Below are 23235 nucleotides of genomic sequence, written 5' to 3'. Positions count from 1 at the left end.
CTAATGGAGGCATGTTTGGCTGAAAGGGTGGTTTACCTTTAAGTTAACTTAAGCAACTTTGCAATGGGTCTTCATTATTCATTTCAAATAGTTTTTAGATTATATCTCTTCTACACTCTTCCAGCTTTCAAATGGGGTCACTGACCCTGACAGCCAAAAAACTATTACGTTTGCGTTTTTCCCCCCCAAAAAACGCAAACAATAAAAAATAAACATCAATTGCAAATTGTTTCAGAATATCATCTATATATGTCTAGGTCATATAAAGGTTAATTTAAAGGTTAGGGCACAGAAATTAGGGATCAGAAAATGATATAAACTTTCATATACTGGAAACTGTACTAATAAAACATAAAACATTGGATACCAAATGCATGCATTCTGATGTTGGCACAGTTAAAATGTTAATATATTATACCCTTGAGAGAAAAAGGAAGAGAACGAAAAAGCTGCTAGGAACATCTTAAATGGCACAGGTTAGTGTTTTAGTGCTTGTAACTTTTGTTTGCCTGATACTGGAGGATTCTATGTTGAGGAAAGGAGATACCTTGCATTGGACAGACAAATAGAAACCTGGGCCAAACCTGGACCAATTCATGCATGGAGCAGACTGAATAGAGCAACAGATGTTTGGAGCAGACCTGACAAGCTCTAGATACTTGGAATAGACTAAGAACACTTGTTGCTTAGAGGGGAGTGGAGAGAATGCTAGATTAGTGAAGCAAAAATTGTAAAGTACTGGTATGGGATCCATTACTTTGAAACCCATTGTCAAGAAAGCTCAAAATTACAGGAAGGCTCCCATAGACGTTTTAGTCTTTTTAGTAGACTTAAGGTATAGAGATCCAAATTACAGAATGACCTCTTATCTGGAGATCCCCAGGTTTTGAGTATTATGAATAACGGGTCCCATACCTGTATTTGTAGCAGACTAAATGGAGCAATTCTTGCTTGACTGAATAGACCAATCTTTAAGCAGGTTGGATAGAGAAATGAATTATTGGAAGACACTAGAGTGAGCCATAGATATTTGGGAAAGTGCAGAGTTGAATTGTTAGAGCACATAGGAAAGAAAATTAAATCTGCAATCAGACAAAGAAAACGGTACATTTTTGGAGCAATACATTTCTGAAGCAGACTGCAAGGAGAGATTATTGAAACAGTCTGGACAGAGCAGCAGATACTTGGAGCAGACTAGATGCAGGATTAGTTGGGTGGGCCTAACCGAACAGAACAGTAATATGTACAGGCTAAAGCAAAAAATGTTTTGAACAGACTGTACAGAGCAACAGATGGTTGCAACAGATTTAGCAGACAATATATAGCACTGGATGCATGGAGGAATGTAAAGGGCCCAGTAAGGCCCTAATTAATAATCAATTTCAATATATCATAGTTGAAAATAATCAACTTTCCTAAATTTTAGGACCCTAAATTACATTTGTTGTGGGGCCCAGTAGTATCTAGATACACCACTGGAGAGAGTAATACATACTTAGGGCAAATTGGATAAAATAAATGTGCAAATGGACCTCAAAGGACCTAAAGTTAAATTCAGTTAAGGAATTAAGACATGCTTTGATAGGGGTCCATTTTCATATCATGGAGACAAAAAAATCAATGTATGGGCAGACTAATGTCAGGTAATGTTAATAATTTATCTAAAAATTAGCAAAAATAGCTACTAGGCCTGCTAGGGTTGTATTTTCTTTAAATGCAGTCACTTTGCAATCAGTTCAGCCCTGCTAAATGTATGCATCAGTATCCCTGAATTTTTTGTCAGGCAGGGAACCTTGGTTTCAGGGAATTAAGTGGGATTGGAGTCATAGCCAGGTAACAGCTGGAGTTGGGTTGCCCTCCTGAAATGGGACTGTCTTGGTCAAAACCAGGCAGGTAGCCACTCTAAGCTGGAAAGATATAATTTGCTCCAGTCGTTTTACAAATTGGTTAAAAGAAGAGTTTTTGCAGTTTGTATGGGTTAACACTTGATAATTCCACCCTTTCAGATAGTCTGATTGTTATCACAGCTGGTTTGAAGGAAGGTATAGGGAGTACCTGCTACTTGCAACACTAAACTGTAAATATTGAACTAGCTGTCTTTCATGGGACAAAGGCCCATGTGTTCTAAAGTAGAAAATGTATATCTCTTAAAAACACAGAATTAGACCTTCAGGCCAAGACTCCCACATTCTGATATTAAAAAAAATCAAATGATAAGGAGCAAACTATTAAAACATATATCTGTAAGGAAATAAAAGGCTGGCAAAACATAACACCAGTAGTCTTTTGCCATGCAGTAGCTCTAGAACAGAGATGGGACAGAGATAAGTTGACTGCTGGTTCTGTGCTGTAAAAATATAATAGGGCTCCCTACTATACTCTCTACTATAAAGAATAGACAAAACCAGCAATAAGGAAATACAGTATTTTCAGGAATTTGTCATAGAAAAAAAAATCTTCCGCTAAGGCTTTCAGCCACCTTGTTACGCTAAATAGTCACACAGACTGATTAATTCTCTTTGGGACAGTTCTCAATAATAACAGCTTTTTGGTAAGAAGAACAGTTGTGGTGATTTGTAAAAAGTTGTACAAAATTTTCACAGAAATCAGTTTTTGGGCCAATATGTCTACTGGTTGAAGAAGTAAAACTGCAGAAGACAAGAGCTGCACAAAAGTCACAAAAGTATCTTATATTGTATGAGAAATAAGCCTATTTACTATTGCTAATTAGCATTTTTGAATATATTTAAATATATATTTATACAAAATTGTCAGCAAGCATGGATGCATTGTGGGATGACTACAAAGGCCCAGGCTGAGTGTTTAGCTATTGGCAATGTGCAGGCACATTGCAACAAAATCCTGCCCTGGTAGGATGAACAAACGGTTTTTATTAATTGGGTCAGTGGGGAAGTATCCTTGATCTTTATTATTTTTGGATGGTCTTTGAAGAATTAGCATTCTTATTCTATCATTTCCAGCCTTCAGTTTAAATTGCTATTTGCTAGAATTCTTTTTGACATGGGAGTATTTATTAACACTGGAGACAAACATCACACAATGTTTTCCATATCAACCAGTCGGCACTTAAGCTGGCCATACACATGGCGATCTGACGATGTTTCGTGCGACCGGTGGTCGCACGAAACATCGTCAGATCTGCCACACACCATTCAGGGCTGAATCAGCAGGCAAGGAGGTAGAAACAATAGGATTTCTACCTCCTTCTGCCGATTCAGCGCTGAAGGGAGATTTTGGTCAGGCGCCTTCAATGGTGCCCGATCAAAATTTTCAAACTGGTCCGATCCGGGAGTCGGCCGATATCAGCAGCTTCCTGCGATATCAGTCGACTCGCCGACATACCATACACGAAACGAGGTTTCGTACAATATAATCGGTACGTGTATGGCCACCTTTAGATTTGAACGGTCGCCTACAAGTTAGAAAACAATAACAAAGATCTGATTTGGTTACTATGGGCAACATCACCATTGAAATTTGTCTCCAATGTTAATAAATAAGCCCATTAGTAGGCAGTTGGACCAGTGCCTGGATGAACTTAGTACTAAGATGTTTAATAAATTAACCTTTTATTGTCTTCATTTGCTAAAAGAGGCACCCAGCCCTTACTTACCAGCACAACCACTTTTGCCCTTGCTTCCTCTGTAAGGATCTGCATGGTATAGTATGGGCACCTAAACTGAATATAAACACTATGATATTCCATTCTGGGTAACAGGTCCTATATCTGTACTATAATATTTCTTAATAACAATAATAATTACGTTAACTAACAGTTTACATTTCCTGTTTAGTGGGTAAGTAATTTAAAACAGAGTGGTATTAAAAATTGTGATTTATATAGAGCTGTCCTTTATGTGTGCTTTTCTTCCCCCATACTGTTATGGATGAAACAAGGCTGCTGGTCATTAACATTTTCAACTTTGGACAGGGCCCGAGTTTGGGCTCACAACAGGTAATGCTTGGGCCACTGATCAAACTTGGAAAAGGTTTTTTCTTTCTTAAACTTGCCATGTTCCAAGTTGTGTTGTGCTGTAGTCATTTGTGAATATTTATGCTTGCTAATTTTCTAAACAAACATCTGCTGATGAACTGGAACACAAAACTATGGTTCTTGGCAGCCTGCACTGGCAAACTGTAGATTCTGGTAAATGCCAGGAGGGAAGCTATAAGATGCAATAGACAGTCATGATTTATTGGCTGGTTGGGGGCTATTGGGCCTCTGTGTACTTGAAATTCCAGGGCCTATTTTGAATCCCAGTACAGGCTTGGTTCTTAAAAGGGTGCACAGCAGTCAGACACCCAGAGAGCAAATGTATCTGCCTTAGACAGAGACCTCCTTAAGAACATCTTTGTTCCAGTGCAGCTGGGATAATGTCATGATGTGCTGGAATACTAGCTGCCAGCAGTACACTGCACAAATTTATGATGTAAGGGAAATAAATTAAATGAAATATTAAAGTTAAGAACTGTGGCATGATTTCAAGCTGACTGATAAAATAAAGCTACGTAGGGCTGATAGCTGTCTACATAAATCATAGAAAGTTGCAAATCCCAAATAGCATATGGACCAAATACCTCTAGTGAGGCCAGTTTATTTGGCTTGCTCTGATAAAGTTAAAAGGCAGGTTTTATGAAAATATTAATGATGCTTATTCTAGCAGGTACTATGTATTATATTCTGGTTGTAATACATAGGAAAAAACAAACAAACATACCTTCTGTAGTATTACAGCTCAAGTATTAAGGTTGAAATGATCATTTGACAGATACTGTCACATGTACATATAAAAGGGCAGGCTGTTTTCCCACAGACACAGAATTATGGGCCAGCTATGACATGCTGGACTCTGGTTAAGCCTACACAGTACGTGATGTTAATGCCTCTGCCAGTAGTGCAAATAAACTTCTGGGCTGCATCCCAAAGCAGAGCTGTTAATCGCACTTGGAGCCTGAGAGACAGAGCGATTTCATTTTCTGGTTTAGCGGCATGAATGCAGCATTGGTATAGCACATATGTTAACTTCTAATATATGCCTTGGCTTGTATCAAAACTTTTTACTAACATATAACCATAATTATGTTTTTTAGGAAGGGGTATCAACATGATATTGGGTTGTTCAGCCAGTGCAGCCTTGCTTTGAGTAGGCAAAGAAATGAGGGGCAGTATATTATCAACCCTCAAGGCAAGTGTGGGTACCAAATTAATTACTTATAAAGCCCTTTTCCTGCTGATACTGATGCAAAGTCCATCCATACTTGCTCCCTATGGATTCTTAGTATAAATACACACAGGAACTGGTTATCTACAACGACATGCAACATTTTAATGGATCATGTTTATTTTTCTGCAGGCTTCTGTGTGCATGCAGAATTAAATTTATAGCTGTAAAGTAGAATTACGGATTATCTGGTTAAGAGCATTTTGTATACTAATACAGTTACCAAATGAATGTGTACGCTGGGGGAATATTCACAAACAGGGTGTATTGATTTAATAAAAAAACCCCCAAAACTATAACATGAATTATATGTATTTAAACTGAACTGTAGCTTTTGGTACCTCCAGGAGTTTGCCAGCTGATGTTCACACTGCGCCCCATGGCAAGACTGCCCAATATTTCAAGACTAGTTAATTCCAGACAATAACATTAGCTACCACCCGCTTTATCAATTATTACCCTTCCAGGTTACCAACCAATGCATTTTCTTATCAGATAGTCTGCACAATACTTCTAAACCCAAGGAGATAATTGTAAATTATCTGTAAATATTACTGGACTGCCCCCTAGTAAATTAAATTGCAATATTTACAACATTGTGCTATTATTGAACTTACTATACTACTGTACCATCAAATGTACAGGAAATTAATTCAACTTCACTGGAGTAATATCTGGGAAATCTTGTCTTTTGGCCCAAACTGGCATACTTTGCATCACCATTTATGATGCTGTTCTGGCATCAGTTTGACAGTAAAAATAAAACTATGCTGTCTAATGATGCAGGTCTCTAAAATAATAAATTGCATAAACAGCTCATATGTAAAACCCTGCTTTATCTAAATAAACTATTTTCATAAAAATATACGTTTTTAGTAGTATGTGCCATTGGGTAATCCTAAATAAAAAAAAATATTCTTTTAAGTATGAAGGGCCGCCCCCTGGGATCATACGTTTTACGCTACACACACACAAACCAAGGGCACACATACATATTAGGGCATATCAGCCAAATAATAGACAAAGTTCAGCCATTTACTCCCACACTACTTCCTGTTACAGTTAGACCTGCATTATTTCCTTATTGAAGGAGCAGTAAAAATGGTGGCACAAGGGAAAAGATGTAAAAGGGCAATATTTACTGATATATATATATATATATATATATATTGAAGAAAAGACCAGCAACACCGGATCTATTGCAAACAATCAATTATATATTGAAAAATACATGAACAGCGGCTGTTCATGTATTTTTCAATATATAATTGATTGTTTGCAATAGATCCGGTGTTGCTGGTCTTTTCTTCAATATTTAAATTCTTTTACCGTGCACCTGGGATGAGGATTGAAGCGGTGTGCCACCCTTGGTTCGATATATATATATATATATATATATATATATATATATCAATTACATACGCACGCACCCACACACACATGCACACATATATAGTTAGTGAGAAACAGATTTTGTTAAACTTCATATTAAACTAGAATATTACATGCAAAGTGATATTTATTTCAGGAGTGGAACTAGAAGTAACTGGGCACCACAGCAAGTTTTGGGTTCACCAAATTCATCCAGTTGGTCATAACATTAACTCAAACATTGGGGATTATGACTATATCAGAATATACAGTGTGATACTGAGTTTGTGCATCAAACACAGCAGGTTGGACCCTTCCAAGGCCATTCATACTCATGGACCACCCACCCCACATCAGCCAATGGTTTCCTGTAACCATTTTTAAGGCAACTAAAGCAGTGTTTTCTTTGATGTATGAATTAAATACTGTGCCTTTGGTATAGTTTCTGAACATGGCATCGTCATCAGAACATTTCTCACCCCGCCAGCTGTCACAAAACAAGTCCTTGGGCAAGGTCCATGGAAAAAAAACACTGCAGATATGTGTTGTTTTCAACAAGTGACTGACCAATTGAAGTATATTTACCTCACAGACACTTTTTTAGCAGTCTGAAGTCATAGCTGTCTTCTTGGCAACAGCCACAGTTTCAGTGTTTTTCCATGCTAATAAAATTCAAGCTTGCCAGGGTTTATTCTGTCATATCTGACTCTAAAGTACAAAACATGAAATATTATACCAATGTTTTCAGTCCTGCTATGAAAATATACACATCCAATGTCAGGTTACATAAAGTAACTCATTTTAGTAGCCATATTGGCTGACATTTAAGGGGGGCAGTCTTTACATTGTAAAAAATATCTTGCTAATGCCATAATTTAGGTCATCAAGCACATTTCAGTGGCAATTTCCGATTTTTTGGAATAAAAAATTAAAAAGTCTGTGTATAGAAGAGAAAATTCATGTCTGTCTGTCTTTCCAAATTTCAAAACAATTAGGCTTTTCTTTTAAAGAGCCTTTTCTAACAATATGTTTTGGAAAAAGATGTTTAAATAGCATTCTTTAAGACTGCTTTTTTATTTTATGTTTAATTTTTAAATTTTAAATCCTTCTATGTTTAGGCTATTCTAACTGTGTAGAGTATGGTTCCTGTACAATTTTGCTCCTTACAACTGCAGCATTTGCTTCAGTACAAGTTCTAAATGAGCACTATAATCTGGTAGTCTAGACTGAAGGCTAAATGAACAGTTTTTAAGGATACTGGGTCAAGTATGGCCATCTCAAGTTAACACTGACTAATTCTATACTTCATAGGGGCTTCCAGCTTTTTAGTTATAGGAGACTGAAGGTAGCTACGCTATATTCGGACAACATGTCCTAATTTGCAGTTGGGAAGGGAAGCTGTTTACTTATCCTTCATTAAAGTAGTTTTCTGGCAATTCAGTCACTAGCCAGTAGATATAACTGTTCTGTTCTATAAAGGGGAAGTCAACATGTGCTCTGCCTCTTTCTTAGGGTTCCACCTTCATGGAAGGTGGGTGCAGGTTAGGGCCTAGGCAGAGGTAGGCCAAGTAGGTGAAGCTAATGTGAATATAGTTCTGTAATAACTCACTCCATGAGTGACAAATAAGATCAGGTTAGCTAGCCAGTGAGCAGCCTGAAGCTCCATTGAGGAAAATTTCAATCATAAAGTAGAAATTTTAGGGTGTACAGATTTAGGGACTATTGTAGCTCACCTAGGGCCAAATTGACTAAATCAGCTGTTTGATTATTGACCCCTGATGGGTAAAGCAGTGGCTGTGTTCTGTGTTCATGAGTAATATTTTCATTGTATACTACCTCCTGAAGGTTGTTTTTACATTCTGTTTATCAGTTGCTTTAAGAACCAATGGCTCCTAATTTGGTTGGTAATGGCAGAGCATTCATCTCATGGACTAAACTATCATAGTATATTTGAGTATTTGAGGTCATTATAAAATATTTGCTATTAATACTAGGTAATTCTAATTTTGTCATGAAATAGTAGCTTTGTGTTCATTCAAACTGGCAACAATTCCTTCTGGGAATGTAAAAAAATGACAAGGCTTAGAAAAGTATATACAATATTTAGAGTTGACATATGAGCCTCTCTTGAGGCTCTGATCTAATTACTCACAGAATCAGCAGGAACCTATAGAGAGACGTATTTCCACTGGTTTTCTTGGAAAAAAAAGCAAAACAAATAGCTGAAATTCCAGCAGTGTGTAGCAGCATGTGAGGGTCAGTGTGTTCCTGTAAGTATCAGAGACTCCATGCACAAAGGGTTCCTTTTTGTTACTTAAGGAGTAACAACACATTCTCCAGCCATCTGTACTAGGCGGAAATGGTTATGGCAGGTAAAACTGAAAGACTGTATATTTTCAGTAATGCTGTTCCAGGTCAGTACATACAACTTACGATTATTGTAAAACTAAACTGTTTGGACTAGTTTTCATACTAAACACATTTGACCTCATTAATTCCTGTAATTAAACCAAATCAAGATGTGTGTAAAAACCTCGAGCCAACCAAATCACCTAAAATATCAACAAAGTCTGGTCCGATATATTGTAAAGTGGTGCAGGCATTTACAAGGTATGGTAACAAGCTAGGAGTATTAACAAATGACATACCCCTTCTTTTATTGTGTTATTCCGAGGAGATAAATTCCTCTCCTATGATTAACAAAACTCAACAGTACAATTCAGCCGAATTATTTCTTTAATACAGAAACAGAGCAAATTATTCCACAATTTATTTTATCATGACCTTATAACAGAAACATCATTCATAGTAGGAGACACCTATCATGTTACTGTACAGATACCACCACAGCGTTACTATGAATTATACTTGTTGCTAAGAAGTATTTAAATTTATATTAGTATTCCGGTATATCACTATTAGTACAGTTTTACAATCCGTAAAGATTTAGGATGGTGCATAAAGGAGGGGCAGGATTTGGGCAATATAAGGGAGCCAGAAATGACATAGACATAGAATGTAACTGTTTCAGTTAGTAAGTAGGTAATTAGTCTCCTCCAGCAGGCCAGATGGGGATGCTAACTGATGAAAGCGTCTTGCTGTGAAATCAATCTGAAAACTGAAAGTTAAAATCACTGCCTCAGAGTTCAGGGAATAAAAGAAAGTAAAAAAGGACAATGTGCTTGGTGTTTTGCCAGTGCTCTTACATTTGGATAATGTTATATTTAAAGAGAGTAAATGAAACTGAAAGGGATCATTATACATTTCTTACATTTGTATTTGATAATAACAAGATCATACCCATTTTAGATTTGGCTCTGCTCACACAGCCCCATGCTTTTCTCCATGTCAAAATACCCCCATGTTTAACTAGAGTCAATGACATGGACTTGTCCTGATCATGCCATATGCTTATTGATTTAATCACTTCAGAGGAGAAATGCCCAGTGTGTCAGGGAAACTGGTACTACTCTGTGTTTGGTCATTGCAAGATAGATAATGAGATTCTCCTTGTACAGATAATGCCCCTGCATAATGGGCGGCTGCATATCTGTAACCCAAAGCAGTCACAACAAAGGGTGACAGGGGAATGTTTATACAGAGCTCTAAATTTATTGTTTACCTAATGAATGAGAAAGAGGGACACTATACCCCCTTGCTTAATGTTAAAGGTATCTTTTTTCTTCATTATATGAGAATGAGTGCTAGATGTTCATAAGTGAGGAACATATACAGTACATACAAGTGAGGTGCATATATAGTGTAAATTGTTGGAGTATTAGAAGCCAAAAAGAAGATTTTAAAACTATTTTGATTGCAAAGGTATTCTGTATAGGAGATAATGTAAATATTATTTGTCATCTATATAGTATAGGCTTTTTTTTACCTTATAAGCATGTAACTTGTTACATGTTACTGTGGCCCAAACTGCCCTGAATATTCCAGGGAGGTTTGCCTAAACTTGCAACTCATAAATCTTTCTGAATTCCTTTGCGTAACTTATTAAGCAGTTTAATTATGTTTTCTTTGTTTCATGTACATTTTGTTTTCATGTATATTTCGAACAAAGTAAATATATTTTTTTTCTGGTATTAACAGATTCTGTTAAATCTGGATCTAAACACATTCCAACCCTTTGCCTTAAGCAGTGGAGAAGTTAAAAACTTTCATTATGTATATATATATATATATATATATTACTTTATCTTTGATCTTTGGCCAAAAGGAGGTTACACAAAATAAATGTATTTATTGTTTTTAAGGGTAGAAGCAAGTTTAGGATAGGTTTAGGGTTTCTGGTAGGAGTGCAATTTTACTCCTTGGTAATAAAACACTATTACTTAAAGCAGAATAAAAACCTCAGATGAACTGTAGCATTTTTGGAGAGCCTCCATCTTCCCCAGAACCGGTGTGCTGCTCAGTCTTCTTCTGCATCATATCACCAACACTGTGCATGCAGGAGATTAAGTGGTGTAAGATGGTCCCCTTTAACCCTGCTGTGCGACTTTGTACTTGTTCTGAAATGATAAGGACAATGGAGCAGATTGTGGAAGGCAAACTGGCTTTGCTCTGGTGGGAAGGGAGAGGGCTGGCTGCCATTTATATGATGTATTCTCTATTTACTGCGTAGATATAGGTGTCTTTAGTGGGTTAAAGAATATAGAAGACAGGTGCCTACTCTAAGAAACCACCTGTTCTCCTGGATGCTGTTTTCCGAATAAGAACATTTTTACTCTGCTGTTAAAATAAGCAACAGATCTAAATTTATACATTCCTGTGATTTTCCACCTAGCTGAACATTAACCATAGGACCCGTGTAGCACAAAAAGTGAAGATGCTTTGTGTTCTTAAAAAAAAAACATTTTGCACAGTTTTGCATTTATTTTCAGTGTTTTACTGAAGGCAGCTACTGTGCAAGCAGGGATGACTAGCCTGCAAATAAACACATATTTCCTGTAACCCAGAGATCCCAAAAAACACGTCTGCTCTCTCTCTCTCTAAAGGACCATTTGTACTCAGACAAGATTTTTATAAATGACATTATAACACTGGGGAAGCATAAGAGAAATATTTTAAAATAAGGTATTAAGACAGGAAGAGAGTTATGCATATTACTGATGAATCAGAATTTGAAATACAGAAATACCAAAATATGCATTTTTCACCATACCCTGACTACTAGCTAGTGTAGCCCAAGTGCTTGTTACCTACAGGCTAGGCCAGAGAGGAAGCAAACACTACGACTTCTGGTAAGGGCCCAGTGGGCCACTGACTGATAAAAAGTTGCAGCATATTGTTTATGTAAACTTTTAGGGCCATTTTAGGGGCCCGAAATGATTTTCCTGTGGGGCCCGGTACCTTCTAACTACCCCACATGCTTGGCCATCCTTCCCTTGTTACTGAATAAATTACCTCAATGTTCATCATCAGTGTTTCTCATACTTGAATCACCTGTTCCCTTACTTAATGATGTTACCTTACTCTGACTTAAACATCATAATGACAGAAAATGAAGAGACGAATATACCCTTATTATATTTCTTGGTGTTTCTTATAAATTCAACAATCCAATAATAACAACCTTATTTAATTCTAGGGCAGCAACAGATCACAACATTGATAACACCACAGCCATATTACGAGAATGGTTAAAAAGTGTGCAGAAGCTATATCATTATGTTGAATGGAGGCCTATGGCAGAACCTCAGTAAGTACCTATTTCTCTCCTTAGGTCATAAACTATATATATTGTATACTGGTTTTGGAGTATGTGTGCAAATCGGCAATCTATTATTAAAATGCTCTTTTTGTAGTTATTACAAGTAAATTATATTAGTATAGCACAGAATTAAAAAATATATCTGTACAAGTATGGGATCCAGTATTCGGAAACCTGTTGTATAGAAATTCCAAGTGATAAAAAAGCCATCTTCCATAGACTCCGTTATAAGCAAATAATTCTAATTTAAAAAAATGATATCCTTATTTTTCTGTAATAATTAAAAAGTACAGGAATTGGACCTGTTATCCAGAATGCTTGGGACCTGGGGTTTTCTGGATAAGGGATCCTTCTGTAATTTGGATCTCCATGACTTAAGTCTGCTATAAATCATTTCAAAATATTGAATAAACCCAATAGGCTTGTTTTGCCTCCAATAAGGATTAATTATATCTTAGTGGGGATCAAGTACAAGATAGTGTTTTATTATTACAGAGAAAAAGGAAATCATTTTTAAAAATTAGAATTATTTGCTTATAATGGAGTCTATAGGAGATGGCCTTTCCGTAATTCGGAACTTTCTGGATAACGGACCCATACCTGTACCTTGAACAGACGCTTCAGTTCCACATTAAACATAGTCCAAAACCTTAAACATGATAAATGCCACAGCAAAAATGTATAGTTTAATATGAATATAGTAATATGTATACAGTAGTGAATGTACTATTGATGATACATGATGAATGTACTCCCATGCATACATTAGGACACATTGAGCAGGGGGCACATTTTTTTCATCTTCTTTCAACTCATTTTTTACAGTAATATGTGCATAGATATTATGGACCTTTTTATCAAACTTACATTTGTTTTAATGTAATAAATCTATTGGTTGCTTTAGATCATACGCTGATGAACTTGGACCAAAACACTGGCCAGCTTCCAGATTTGCCCATGTAATGAAACTGCGCCAAGCCGCATTGCGTACTGCCAAAGAGAAATGGTCTGATTATATCTTGGTAAGATCTAGCAAGTTTTGTTGTGCAATGCCGGTATGGGATTCCTTATGTGGATTATCTGGAAATCTTAGAATTACAGTAATCCCATCTCCTACAGTCCATCATTTAAATGTTTTTAAATGATTCACTTTAACTCTGTAATAATAAATCAGTACCTTGTACTTGTTGTTAACTAAGCTGCATGGATCCATTCTAGTCGCAAAATAATAACATTGGGTTTATTTAATAGTTACATTTTTTTAGTAGCCTTGATCATCCAAATTACAGAAAACCCAGAAAACCCCAGGTCCCAAGCATTTCGGATTATAGATCTCATAGCTGAAAATGAAAATAACATATTTCCTGCTGCTGTGGGCAGTTGAACACAATTTTCAAATATATATAATAGTACACACTTTGAAAAAAATATTAACAAAATGTTTCCATTTCATATTGTTAAAAATTGTATCAAAATGATCAATAAGAAATGTATTCAAAATAAAAACCTTGGTTGTGGGGAGATTCAATATCCTTCTGGAACATGACAGATGCTAAAATTTCAAAGTAAAAGAGTTCATTTTTTAGATACTGCTTGATTCTTTTTAATCCTAAAGCACTCCAAATTGGTGAAATATATGCTAATGTAACATTAGTTCAAAATCCATGGATTGATATTCTGTACTTCACATTTTCTTCATCCCAAGGAGGTATTAAGTATAAATCTTCTGCGCCAGTTCTATAATATTCCCCTGAAGCAAAGCAATGTGTTGCCTTCCTAAATCAAGAACAGACACTGGAAAAAATACACTGTTGATAAAGAAAGCATGTGAAGGAGATCTTATGTATAAATCTCCTAAGCCAGTTTTGTAACTAGTATGGCATTTTGTGGGAAATATGTCTCCCAGCTCTGCAGCTTTCAAAATAGGTCAATACGATGAGAAGGGGTCCTTGTGGGGGGGCACATAAAGTGGGCACAGCTAACTTAGATTTAGAATGGCGTTGGACTATAAAACAGTTTCATAAGACTTGGAAGGTTAGGCATCATTCTACTTTGATTTATGCCACAATCATTAATTCTCAATCTATACAATTATCCTGTATAAAAATTAGGGATGCACAGATTCAAAGCCAATTTTGAAAGTCAGTACTGAAACAAATTCAAGACCTAATTAATACAATATATTTTTTTAATGATCATGTGACTTGACACAGGAAGTTGGCTTTTTTAATTAATTTCTTACCGCTTGATTTTACTGAGTTGCATATGTTCATGGATACAGTTTTCAGCCAAATCCCAAAGTTCTGAATTGGATGCATCCTAATAAAAATGAGTTAGACAATGTTTCTGTTCTCTTCTGCACCCCCCCCCCAAAAAAAAATCAGTTGGACAATACAACTAAGATGCACTTGTGGTTTAGTAGTTTAGATGAATGCATTGTTGGGCTCTTCAGTTTTAAAACGTTTTATAATCATAAAAGATTGCCTTGCTGAGGGACCTAGAGATAGAAAATAATTTCTAGAAATATGCAAATTCTCTTTTTATGTAAGGTATATTTGCCCTTGAAACTCAGCTAGTTCAGTCATTGATAGAGAAGGAACTAGAAAAACTTGACTGCTGCAAACAGTGCTATTTATCAGTTTCAGTATATAGTCATCAAAGTACCCTAATATGCTAAAAGGAATTTGTACTCATGGGAGGAAATGTTTTTTTTGTTTGTTATTAAAGCCTTAGCAAGACTTTGCATTGAATGAGAGACTGCTGAATGGTAGCTTTTATATAGAAAGGGGTTTAAAAAGCATTATGAAGCCCGGTTGTCAAGGCTGGATTTGTATTGGCGGTAGAAGAGTCGCTTTAGGGGGTTCCTAGAGCACCCAAGGACATTCATTTTCATCTGTAGCTGTCAAAAAGGTTTTTTACAGCAAGAATAACAATGTTGTGGAATGTGCTCCCTGAAGATGTTATACTGACAGACAAGAAAAATGTATTTTTTCAAAAGAATAGATACAAAGAAAACTACAGATTTTGTATTCCAGGGAGACGTGTTGTGGGTGACAAGTCTCCCAAAAAATAGACTTTCCGTAGGATAACATTAAGATCATCACAAGTAAAACCTATTCGGGTGCTGGCACACAAGATTAGTTGCCTGTGATAAATCTCCTCTACCCTGGGAGACTAATGCTTTCCCACAGCAATAAATCAATCGCCAGTGGCAAAACATACTCCACACTTCATTTTTTCAAAGTCACCTTTACGGTGTGAATATGTGAAGGAAGGCATTTACCTGTGGTAAAGCCAGATCGCTGCGAGTAATAGGTTTACTTAATATTACTTAATATTATCCTATGGAAAGTCTTTTTCAGGAGATTTATTGCCCATGGTAGCAAAGATTTAACTGAAGGCATCCAATCTCCTCCTGTGCCATCACACTTAGGCTGATTAGAGTCAAAAGTGGAATAAAGTTTCTGTTTTTCTCCATATCGGCCAAAAGCTAAATAGGAATAGCAGCTCAAGTTGATGGATTTTTTTCCATTGCAACCTCAATAACCGTGTGTGGTACCTCAAGATATTCTTCCATTAAATATTTGTATTTCAGCTGTTACTAGATAAATTGCCTATTAATGTCAAACATAGTTTACATAAGCAGATTTTGGAGCAGTCTCTTTTATTAAGTAGAATAATAGAATTCAAGACTCCATGTGCCTTTCTTATTTTACCCCATTCCAGTGGCAACGGGATGGGATCATAACTTTACATAGATAATGATGGAAGTGAAAGAGCACAAACAGTTCACTACAGAACTCTTTTAACAGCATTTGACTTTTTCATGTGAGGAGGGTTTTATCTAGAAAAGAATGATGACGTAACATTGATCTTGGAATTGACAAGAGACTATTTTGTACATAAAGCATATGTATGCTGAATCTTGCCTGAGGGAAACAAGAAGAGATGTGGGAGCTGAAATCTGTCAAAGATCTGTCACTGTAATAGAATGACCAGAATTCCTTGTAAAACCATACTGACAAATAATACTTTCTTTTGTAATTACTGTATATTAATGTGCATGTTTTTTGTTTCCAGTATATAGATGCCGACAACTTTTTAACCAATCCCCAGACTTTAAATCTGATGATGAAAGAAAACAAGACAATTGTTGCCCCAATGCTTGAATCTCGAACTCTCTACTCTAACTTTTGGTGTGGAATGACACCTCAGGCAAGTACTGTTAGGCACTTTCAGTTTTTTTGTACGAAAGCATAGATATCCTTCAGGTATTCCCATAATGTTTATCATGATACGAGAGAAAACTTTTACTTATATAAATATTACATATGTAAATATTTTTGGTGCTGTTTATAACTGTAATTTGCTTCTCTATTCCATACCTCCCCAACAATACCCAACAAGCCTTCACAAAATGGAAAATACGATCAGGCTTTAATTTTCCTTTTTGGGGGACCATGTTTGCACATTTAAGATACTAAACATTTTGTTCTCAGTCTACTAATTCAGTTAGGTTTTTTTTCACTTCCTAGCAGTCTTCTTAACCATAGGATTTGAACCACTAATACATGTTTTGAGGATTTTACAAATATTAGACACAACCCTGGGGTTTTATGCCCTATGGACATTATAAAATTATTTTATATGGGACTACTTATTAGCTGCTTATTGGCTTAGATCATTCATAACATTTCAGAGGAAGGTGTATTAGAATATTTGTCTATGAACTGCCAACCTTCTCATAAGTGCAGTAGGAGCTTTCCAAATTATGCTATCTGATCCCTAGCCTGTCTGATAATCATTTTAAACTACAAACTGTAATATTCCAAATATAATGTGGCTGTGGCCACTGTCTGGCAACAGTAGCATGTTCAAAAGCATCTTATTCAGCAATATGCATTTTGTATTAAAGGCTTCTGATAATGTTCCCAGAAATTCTCAAAACCAAAATAGGTTAGAGCATAAAGGGATAATTCCATCTTCTGTTAATTCTAAGATACAGGGAATTGTGTGAGTCCAGTACAGCTTTACTATATTGCATATACTGTATATACACCATAACAGCAAGTAGTACTTGAGTGCTAAAGGTACAGGTTTGCCAGAAGACTGGCATATTCCCATGTTGCCCCCAGAGGAGTTTACAAAATTCCAAATCTGGCTGGGTATAGTGAGCTGCGGTTAATGAGCTGCTAAAAATATATTCAGCACTTAAAAAAAGTAAATCAATATTCCAAGAAGCATAGATATTAGTCACACTGCTGTGTTTCCATTCGTAACACAACTTGTTTAACATTGCTTTTTTTTAACTGCATTTTCAGTTTTTATTCTTATTCTTATACAGCATACGTTACTTTTGCTATTAAGCTGTTTTTTGCAAATCCCCAGTCCAGTGTGGGTTTCCTAGCATCCTTCTTACACTTACAGCCTAGCATGGATTTGAGTGACAGATAAGAACATAAATAGAAGAGGGCCGGAATAGTTTTCTGGCTGTTTGTTAGAGTCAGATACCCTTGGAACTGGGTTTTAACTTACCAGCTGGAGAGAAACTTTGACAGATCTGTCTTAATCACTATAAAAATTACTTTAAAAGTTACATTTTCACGTAAACTCTACTTTTAATTGAATCCCATTTGCCAAATTTATCCAACAAAAGGCTATATTAAGATATATATAAAATAATGCAAAGCATCATTGTTTATACTTATGAATTGTATTCTTGGCTTCTTGGCTGCTGTACTTAATAGAATGTGACCCACAGAGATTCCTGCAATTATGATGTAGATACAGTGTCTCATTGGTTCCTCTGCCCTTCAGTGGTTTCTCACAAGCATTCTTAATTTTTGCGATTACTGCAGGTTGCTTTCCATTGACAATATTCTGTACCTTGATTAAAAATGCCTTTATTCAGGTACCCCGCAACAGGTCCTTGATTTAAACCCTTCATGTGCCATTCACCGTAGCATCTACTAGCATGTACCAGCATGCCTGAACTGTAGGTTCTACATCTGAAGTATTCTTAGCTATGTGTTTATTCTTTTAGTGCTACAGCTCAAAATGTTTTGTGTACCACCATTGCACTGGAAAGGTGATCAGAAGAATGGCGAGTGAATAAAGGATCAAAGGTTACCTTGTTACACCTGCTACATTTCCAGTCCACTAGAAGTCCAATGAGCTTGCATAGTGTTCTTGAGGGTTGGTCTTTCTGCTAGCAAAGCTCTTACACAACTAACTAAATTACTGGCACTAAATGATGGAACTGATGTAAAAACACAGAAGCATAGTGCACACAAACTGAGCAAGGGCTAAGGCAGAAATCAATTCTTAATTCTATATTTTTTGCTTGAATAGGGACTTTTTTTTTCAAAATTAGGGGGCATAGGTACAAAACTGTACTAAATGGTTTGTACGGATAAAACATAAATAGGGATTTATAAATAGAGATGCAGATACAATTACTATTAGTAAGCTAGTGCAACATTTTGCATTTCACCCAATCTCTACCTAATCATCCCAGTGGCCCAAACCACCAGAGTTACATCTCAGAATGGGGTCTGCATAAAATATTCACACATACCTAAAATCACTCAGTAATTAAATAATATGGGATGGTGTGGTGTGGGCAAAGCTTCATAAATCTGCCCCTTGAGGGGTGGCTATCTTTCAGTATCTTGATTTAGAAATGTCAGTAATGGATGACATTGCTTGTTTGTAGTACATGTGCCATCATCTGCGAGTGACCAAATATGTTTCTAGCACACTAGATGCCCAGCTCTCTCTGGCATATTGCATCAGCAACTGCTGTTTTGTGAATACATATTATAATGATAACTATACCAAGGTTGCTGAACTGTAAGTATTACAATAGAGTGCATTTCAGTTAATTACTAGTTTATTTATTCAACAAATTTTGCTGAAACCTGGGTGGGACATTGATAGTTGGACTCCTAGAACATTTCTATATACTGTATGCCCATGGACTTTTGTGTTTGGCATTTTCCACATTTTTTTTATGTTCTTATAATAGTTAAACTTTATAGATCAGTATGTGACTAAAATGGTTTCTTATTTCAGGGCTACTATAAAAGAACTCCAGACTATGTTCTGATAAGAGAGTGGAAGAGATTGGGTTGTTTCCCTGTTCCAATGGTTCATTCGACTATTCTCATTGACCTCAGGAAGGAGGCATCCAAAAACCTACAGTTTTATCCTCCACAGGAAGATTACACCTGGGCATTTGATGATATTATTGTCTTTGCATTCTCTAGCAGACAAGCAGGTATGTATACATTTGCTCTACTGAATCTAAAGATGTATAACTGTGTAGGGATTAGCTGAATCAACTATTTTGGGATTCGGCTGAACCAAATCAAATTAGGCCACAGAAAGGTGAAAGAGGACCAAGTGCAGTGAATTTTTTTTTAAGTTCCGTGTTTATGTGACGAAAAGTCACTTGATTTTAAAGATTCAGATTTAGTTTGGCCAGGCACGTGAATTCAGCCGAAAACCCCCCCACTATATTCGGTGCATCCCTTTAACTGTGGCTGATGGTGAGACAATGACACTAACTAGTGATACCAATGCTTACACACTACGGCCTAACACAGGGACAAAATTTGATCTGAAGCCAGGATCAAGATGACTTGCAAAAAGGTTCGGTTTCCGGTGGAAAATGCCCTATTCCCTGACCTTGCGGGTAATCTGCAGATACCCTGTTAAAGTGTTACCTGGTTGATGTCACCTCTGGAGTCTCATCACTTACACACAACTTTCACTTATGGTTTTGGGCTTCCTGGCTGTTACAGCAGCACTAGGATAAGAACTGTAGCTTTGCAGAAATTCATTCAGGACTTTAATTGCCCTTTAATATACTGAGTGCTTCCACTGAGATTTATTAGAAAGACATGCATTTGGCCAATGGACTAATACTAGCAGCCAACAAGAATGGAGCCTTTTTATAAATAATACAAATAGGTTTTGAGTGTAGTTTTTTGAACCTATTATATTATTTAACAAATTGTAATCTGGGTGTATAATACTAGAAGTTTCAGTAATGGAGTTAAAGAGCAAGTAAAAACAAAGTGATTTGCATGAAAGCAAAAGCTTAAACACAAAGAGCCTTCAAACATAACAGATTTATGGTTGGTCTAATTTAATGCTATAATTTACTCATAAACAACATTATGTAAATGAAATAAAGCGAAACCTTAATATTACATCCCCGATTTTAAGTTTCCCCACATTTTGCACTGTTTTTTTTTGTGGTCCCACCAATATATAATACATAATGCAATTGTATGATTTTACATTTTCCTAGATTTCTCACCATTTTCTTTCTGGGGGTTGTACTGTAAAATTAATAAATCAGTTAGAAATTAGGTGTTTCCTTGCTGAATATGAGGCTTTCATGCCCTTGTCAGGCAACTGAATAGCACTTTATTGTATAACCATATTGCCATTGTGTGTTTTTATCTACAGGAACAAAGAGGCCACTGCGGAAGGCTAAATAATTCTTGTTATTAGACTGTTACTCTTTTGTTTTATCTGTTTTATCAGGAATTCAAATGTATATCTGTAACAGAGAGCATTATGGGTATCTTGCTGTTCCAATGAAACCTCATCAAAGCCTGCAGGATGACATAGATTATTTTGTGCATGTGCAGACAGAAGCAATGAGTAAGTATCATATCATTACACAGTATAAGTTTCACCTCTTTTTGTCATTGGTGACTGGAATTTGCTACATACATTACAGTTGCTCTTTGCAAGGCACACTGGGGCTCTAGAGATGCCTGCTAACCCCATTAAACAACTCTAGGCAAACCAGAGAGTGACATAATAATACATAAATAATACCCCTTAGCCAACTTCAGTTATAATTCTTAGTGAATGTGATAAGGTCTGATGTTTTCTTTAGATAAAGTCTAGAAGCCTTATTTACAACTGAAACAAAATGGAAACAAAATTCAGTGTAAATTGATGTCATTTACAAAGTCCATCCGTGCTCCCAGCAACTTCTGGCATGCCAATGTGCCCACATAGCTTGCACTGATGAATTAGTACCAAGTGCATCCAATGCAAGGGAAACCTAGAATTACCATCAGCTTGTACATGGCAGTAGTTCCACTAGCTGCTTACTGTGGCATGGATTGATGCAATGGAAATGACACCCTCCCACGACTTGCCCATGATTCACCAAACTCCTTCTCCTTTAAGTATATAACTTCAGCCAGAGAAGCAATCCATTTCATTAACTGTTCCCTATGACAATCTTACATACAGGTAATACATTATGCCAAATGCTTTTATATACCCATGTTCCTGTAGCCATATGAGTTCCCTCTGCACCTACTCAATATGGTCACCATAGGCTTTGGGTCGGTTTTACCCTCTGTTTCTATCAAAATACTTCAGCATGAGATTTCCTTAGCCTTTGGACTCATATCACAGAATAACTAAAAACTGTGTGGTTTCCTTGTATTTTAGTTGACCGCCCACCTCTGGAACCATCTCGGTATGTCCAGGTGCCACCCAAACACCCAGATAAAATGGGATTTAATGAGGTAGGATCATTTTATCTATAAAAAACTACGGGGTCTTTGTGAATATTATTCTGACTAATTCTGAATTAGAAAACAGTCATTTTAAATAATATGCTGAGTTCTCCTTTTGATTCATTTGGCTTAGTATTTCATGCCTGTAAAAATAGGGTAACCTTATCTCTGAGGCATAACTGGTTCAAAAGCTGTTCAGTAAGAATGAGCAAACTTGAAACATTTTCATAATAATATTTCCACTGAAAAAAAGCAGAGACTAAAGATATAACAATTCTAAAATGTAAAGGAAATAAATATTGCTGTAAATGCTATGTAAACCTTACATTTATAGAGTGTGTATTTTACTTTTCATTGCCGTTTAACCAGCCAGAACCTATTGCTTGGTAAAGCCAAACCATTGCTCTACCAGTTTTCTTGATATTTGGGTTGAGGCCACTGTGTCATTGTAGTTAATAGATGATGTCACCTCATCAGAAAAATCATGGCTGCTACCAATAATTAAAGGGCGACACCACCAAACCACAGCTTAAGCTTTTTGAAAAGTAAACATAATTGCAAGCAACTTTGTCATGTACATCAATAAAAAACATTCAGCCTTTTCATGATTTTTAATGTAATAATATGGTTTGGAACAGTTCCCTAAGCCTGCCCCCCTGTTTTCCTGCTGATCTGGCTGGCTACTTTGAGAGTCAAAAAAAAAAAACTGTAGTCAACTGTACTCAGCCTGCCTTCAGCCTGCATCCTCCAAATCCCACAATTCCCTGCACACGTGATGTCAATATGGAAAGACACATCACAGTGCAATGCATTGTGGGTTATGTAGTTCCTGCATGGTGTCTGTAAGCTGTGGAGAAATTGTTACAATTTGTAACATCAATGTTTTAGTCCCTCCTTCCATGGCAGGATTTCCTATGATACAGAAAGAGAAGAACTGTTTTGCAGCTGAATTTCAGCATATAAAAATACTATTTATTCATACTATTAAAGGAAAAGATTATGTTGATATATATATTAGAGGTTTCTGTGGTGTGTGGGGCTCTTTAATACATTTTAGTTTGGAAGCTGGAGTTCCCCTTTAAAGCTCAAAGTAAGCGTTCATAAACATGAAACAAAACAAAAAAACCCAAAATTAGAAAATATGGATAATAATGCCATGTTGTTCTTTCATGGAATTAATCCATTTCAAAGAGCAGGGGCATGTTTATAAAAGTGTGAATTCAGAGTAAAACTAAAAAGCCACCATTGTTTTATACCACTCTAAATTTGGGGCATCCAATGCAATTACATACATGGGGTGTTACATACCCTGTGATTAAAATGTAAAACATGAAGCACTCTAAATGAT

At 36.4% G+C, this 23235-nt stretch overlaps 1 protein-coding gene across 1 annotated transcript in view; it reads left to right on the top strand.

Annotated features, from left to right (window-relative positions):
• Positions 1 to 23235, top strand: part of colgalt2 (collagen beta(1-O)galactosyltransferase 2) — a 39971-nt gene that overhangs the window by 5499 nt on the left and 11237 nt on the right. Inside the window, exons 2-7 of the mRNA XM_031901073.1 lie at positions 12211 to 12321; positions 13238 to 13355; positions 16414 to 16548; positions 19408 to 19612; positions 20890 to 21009; positions 21820 to 21896. Coding sequence (XP_031756933.1) covers positions 12211 to 12321; positions 13238 to 13355; positions 16414 to 16548; positions 19408 to 19612; positions 20890 to 21009; positions 21820 to 21896 — 766 coding nt within the window. The remainder of the gene's footprint in view (positions 1 to 12210; positions 12322 to 13237; positions 13356 to 16413; positions 16549 to 19407; positions 19613 to 20889; positions 21010 to 21819; positions 21897 to 23235) is intronic.

This window comes from Xenopus tropicalis, chromosome 4, assembly GCF_000004195.4.
Source record: "Xenopus tropicalis strain Nigerian chromosome 4, UCB_Xtro_10.0, whole genome shotgun sequence".
NCBI lineage: Eukaryota > Metazoa > Chordata > Amphibia > Anura > Pipidae > Xenopus > Xenopus tropicalis.
This window is presented reverse-complemented; position numbering and strand designations above follow the sequence as displayed.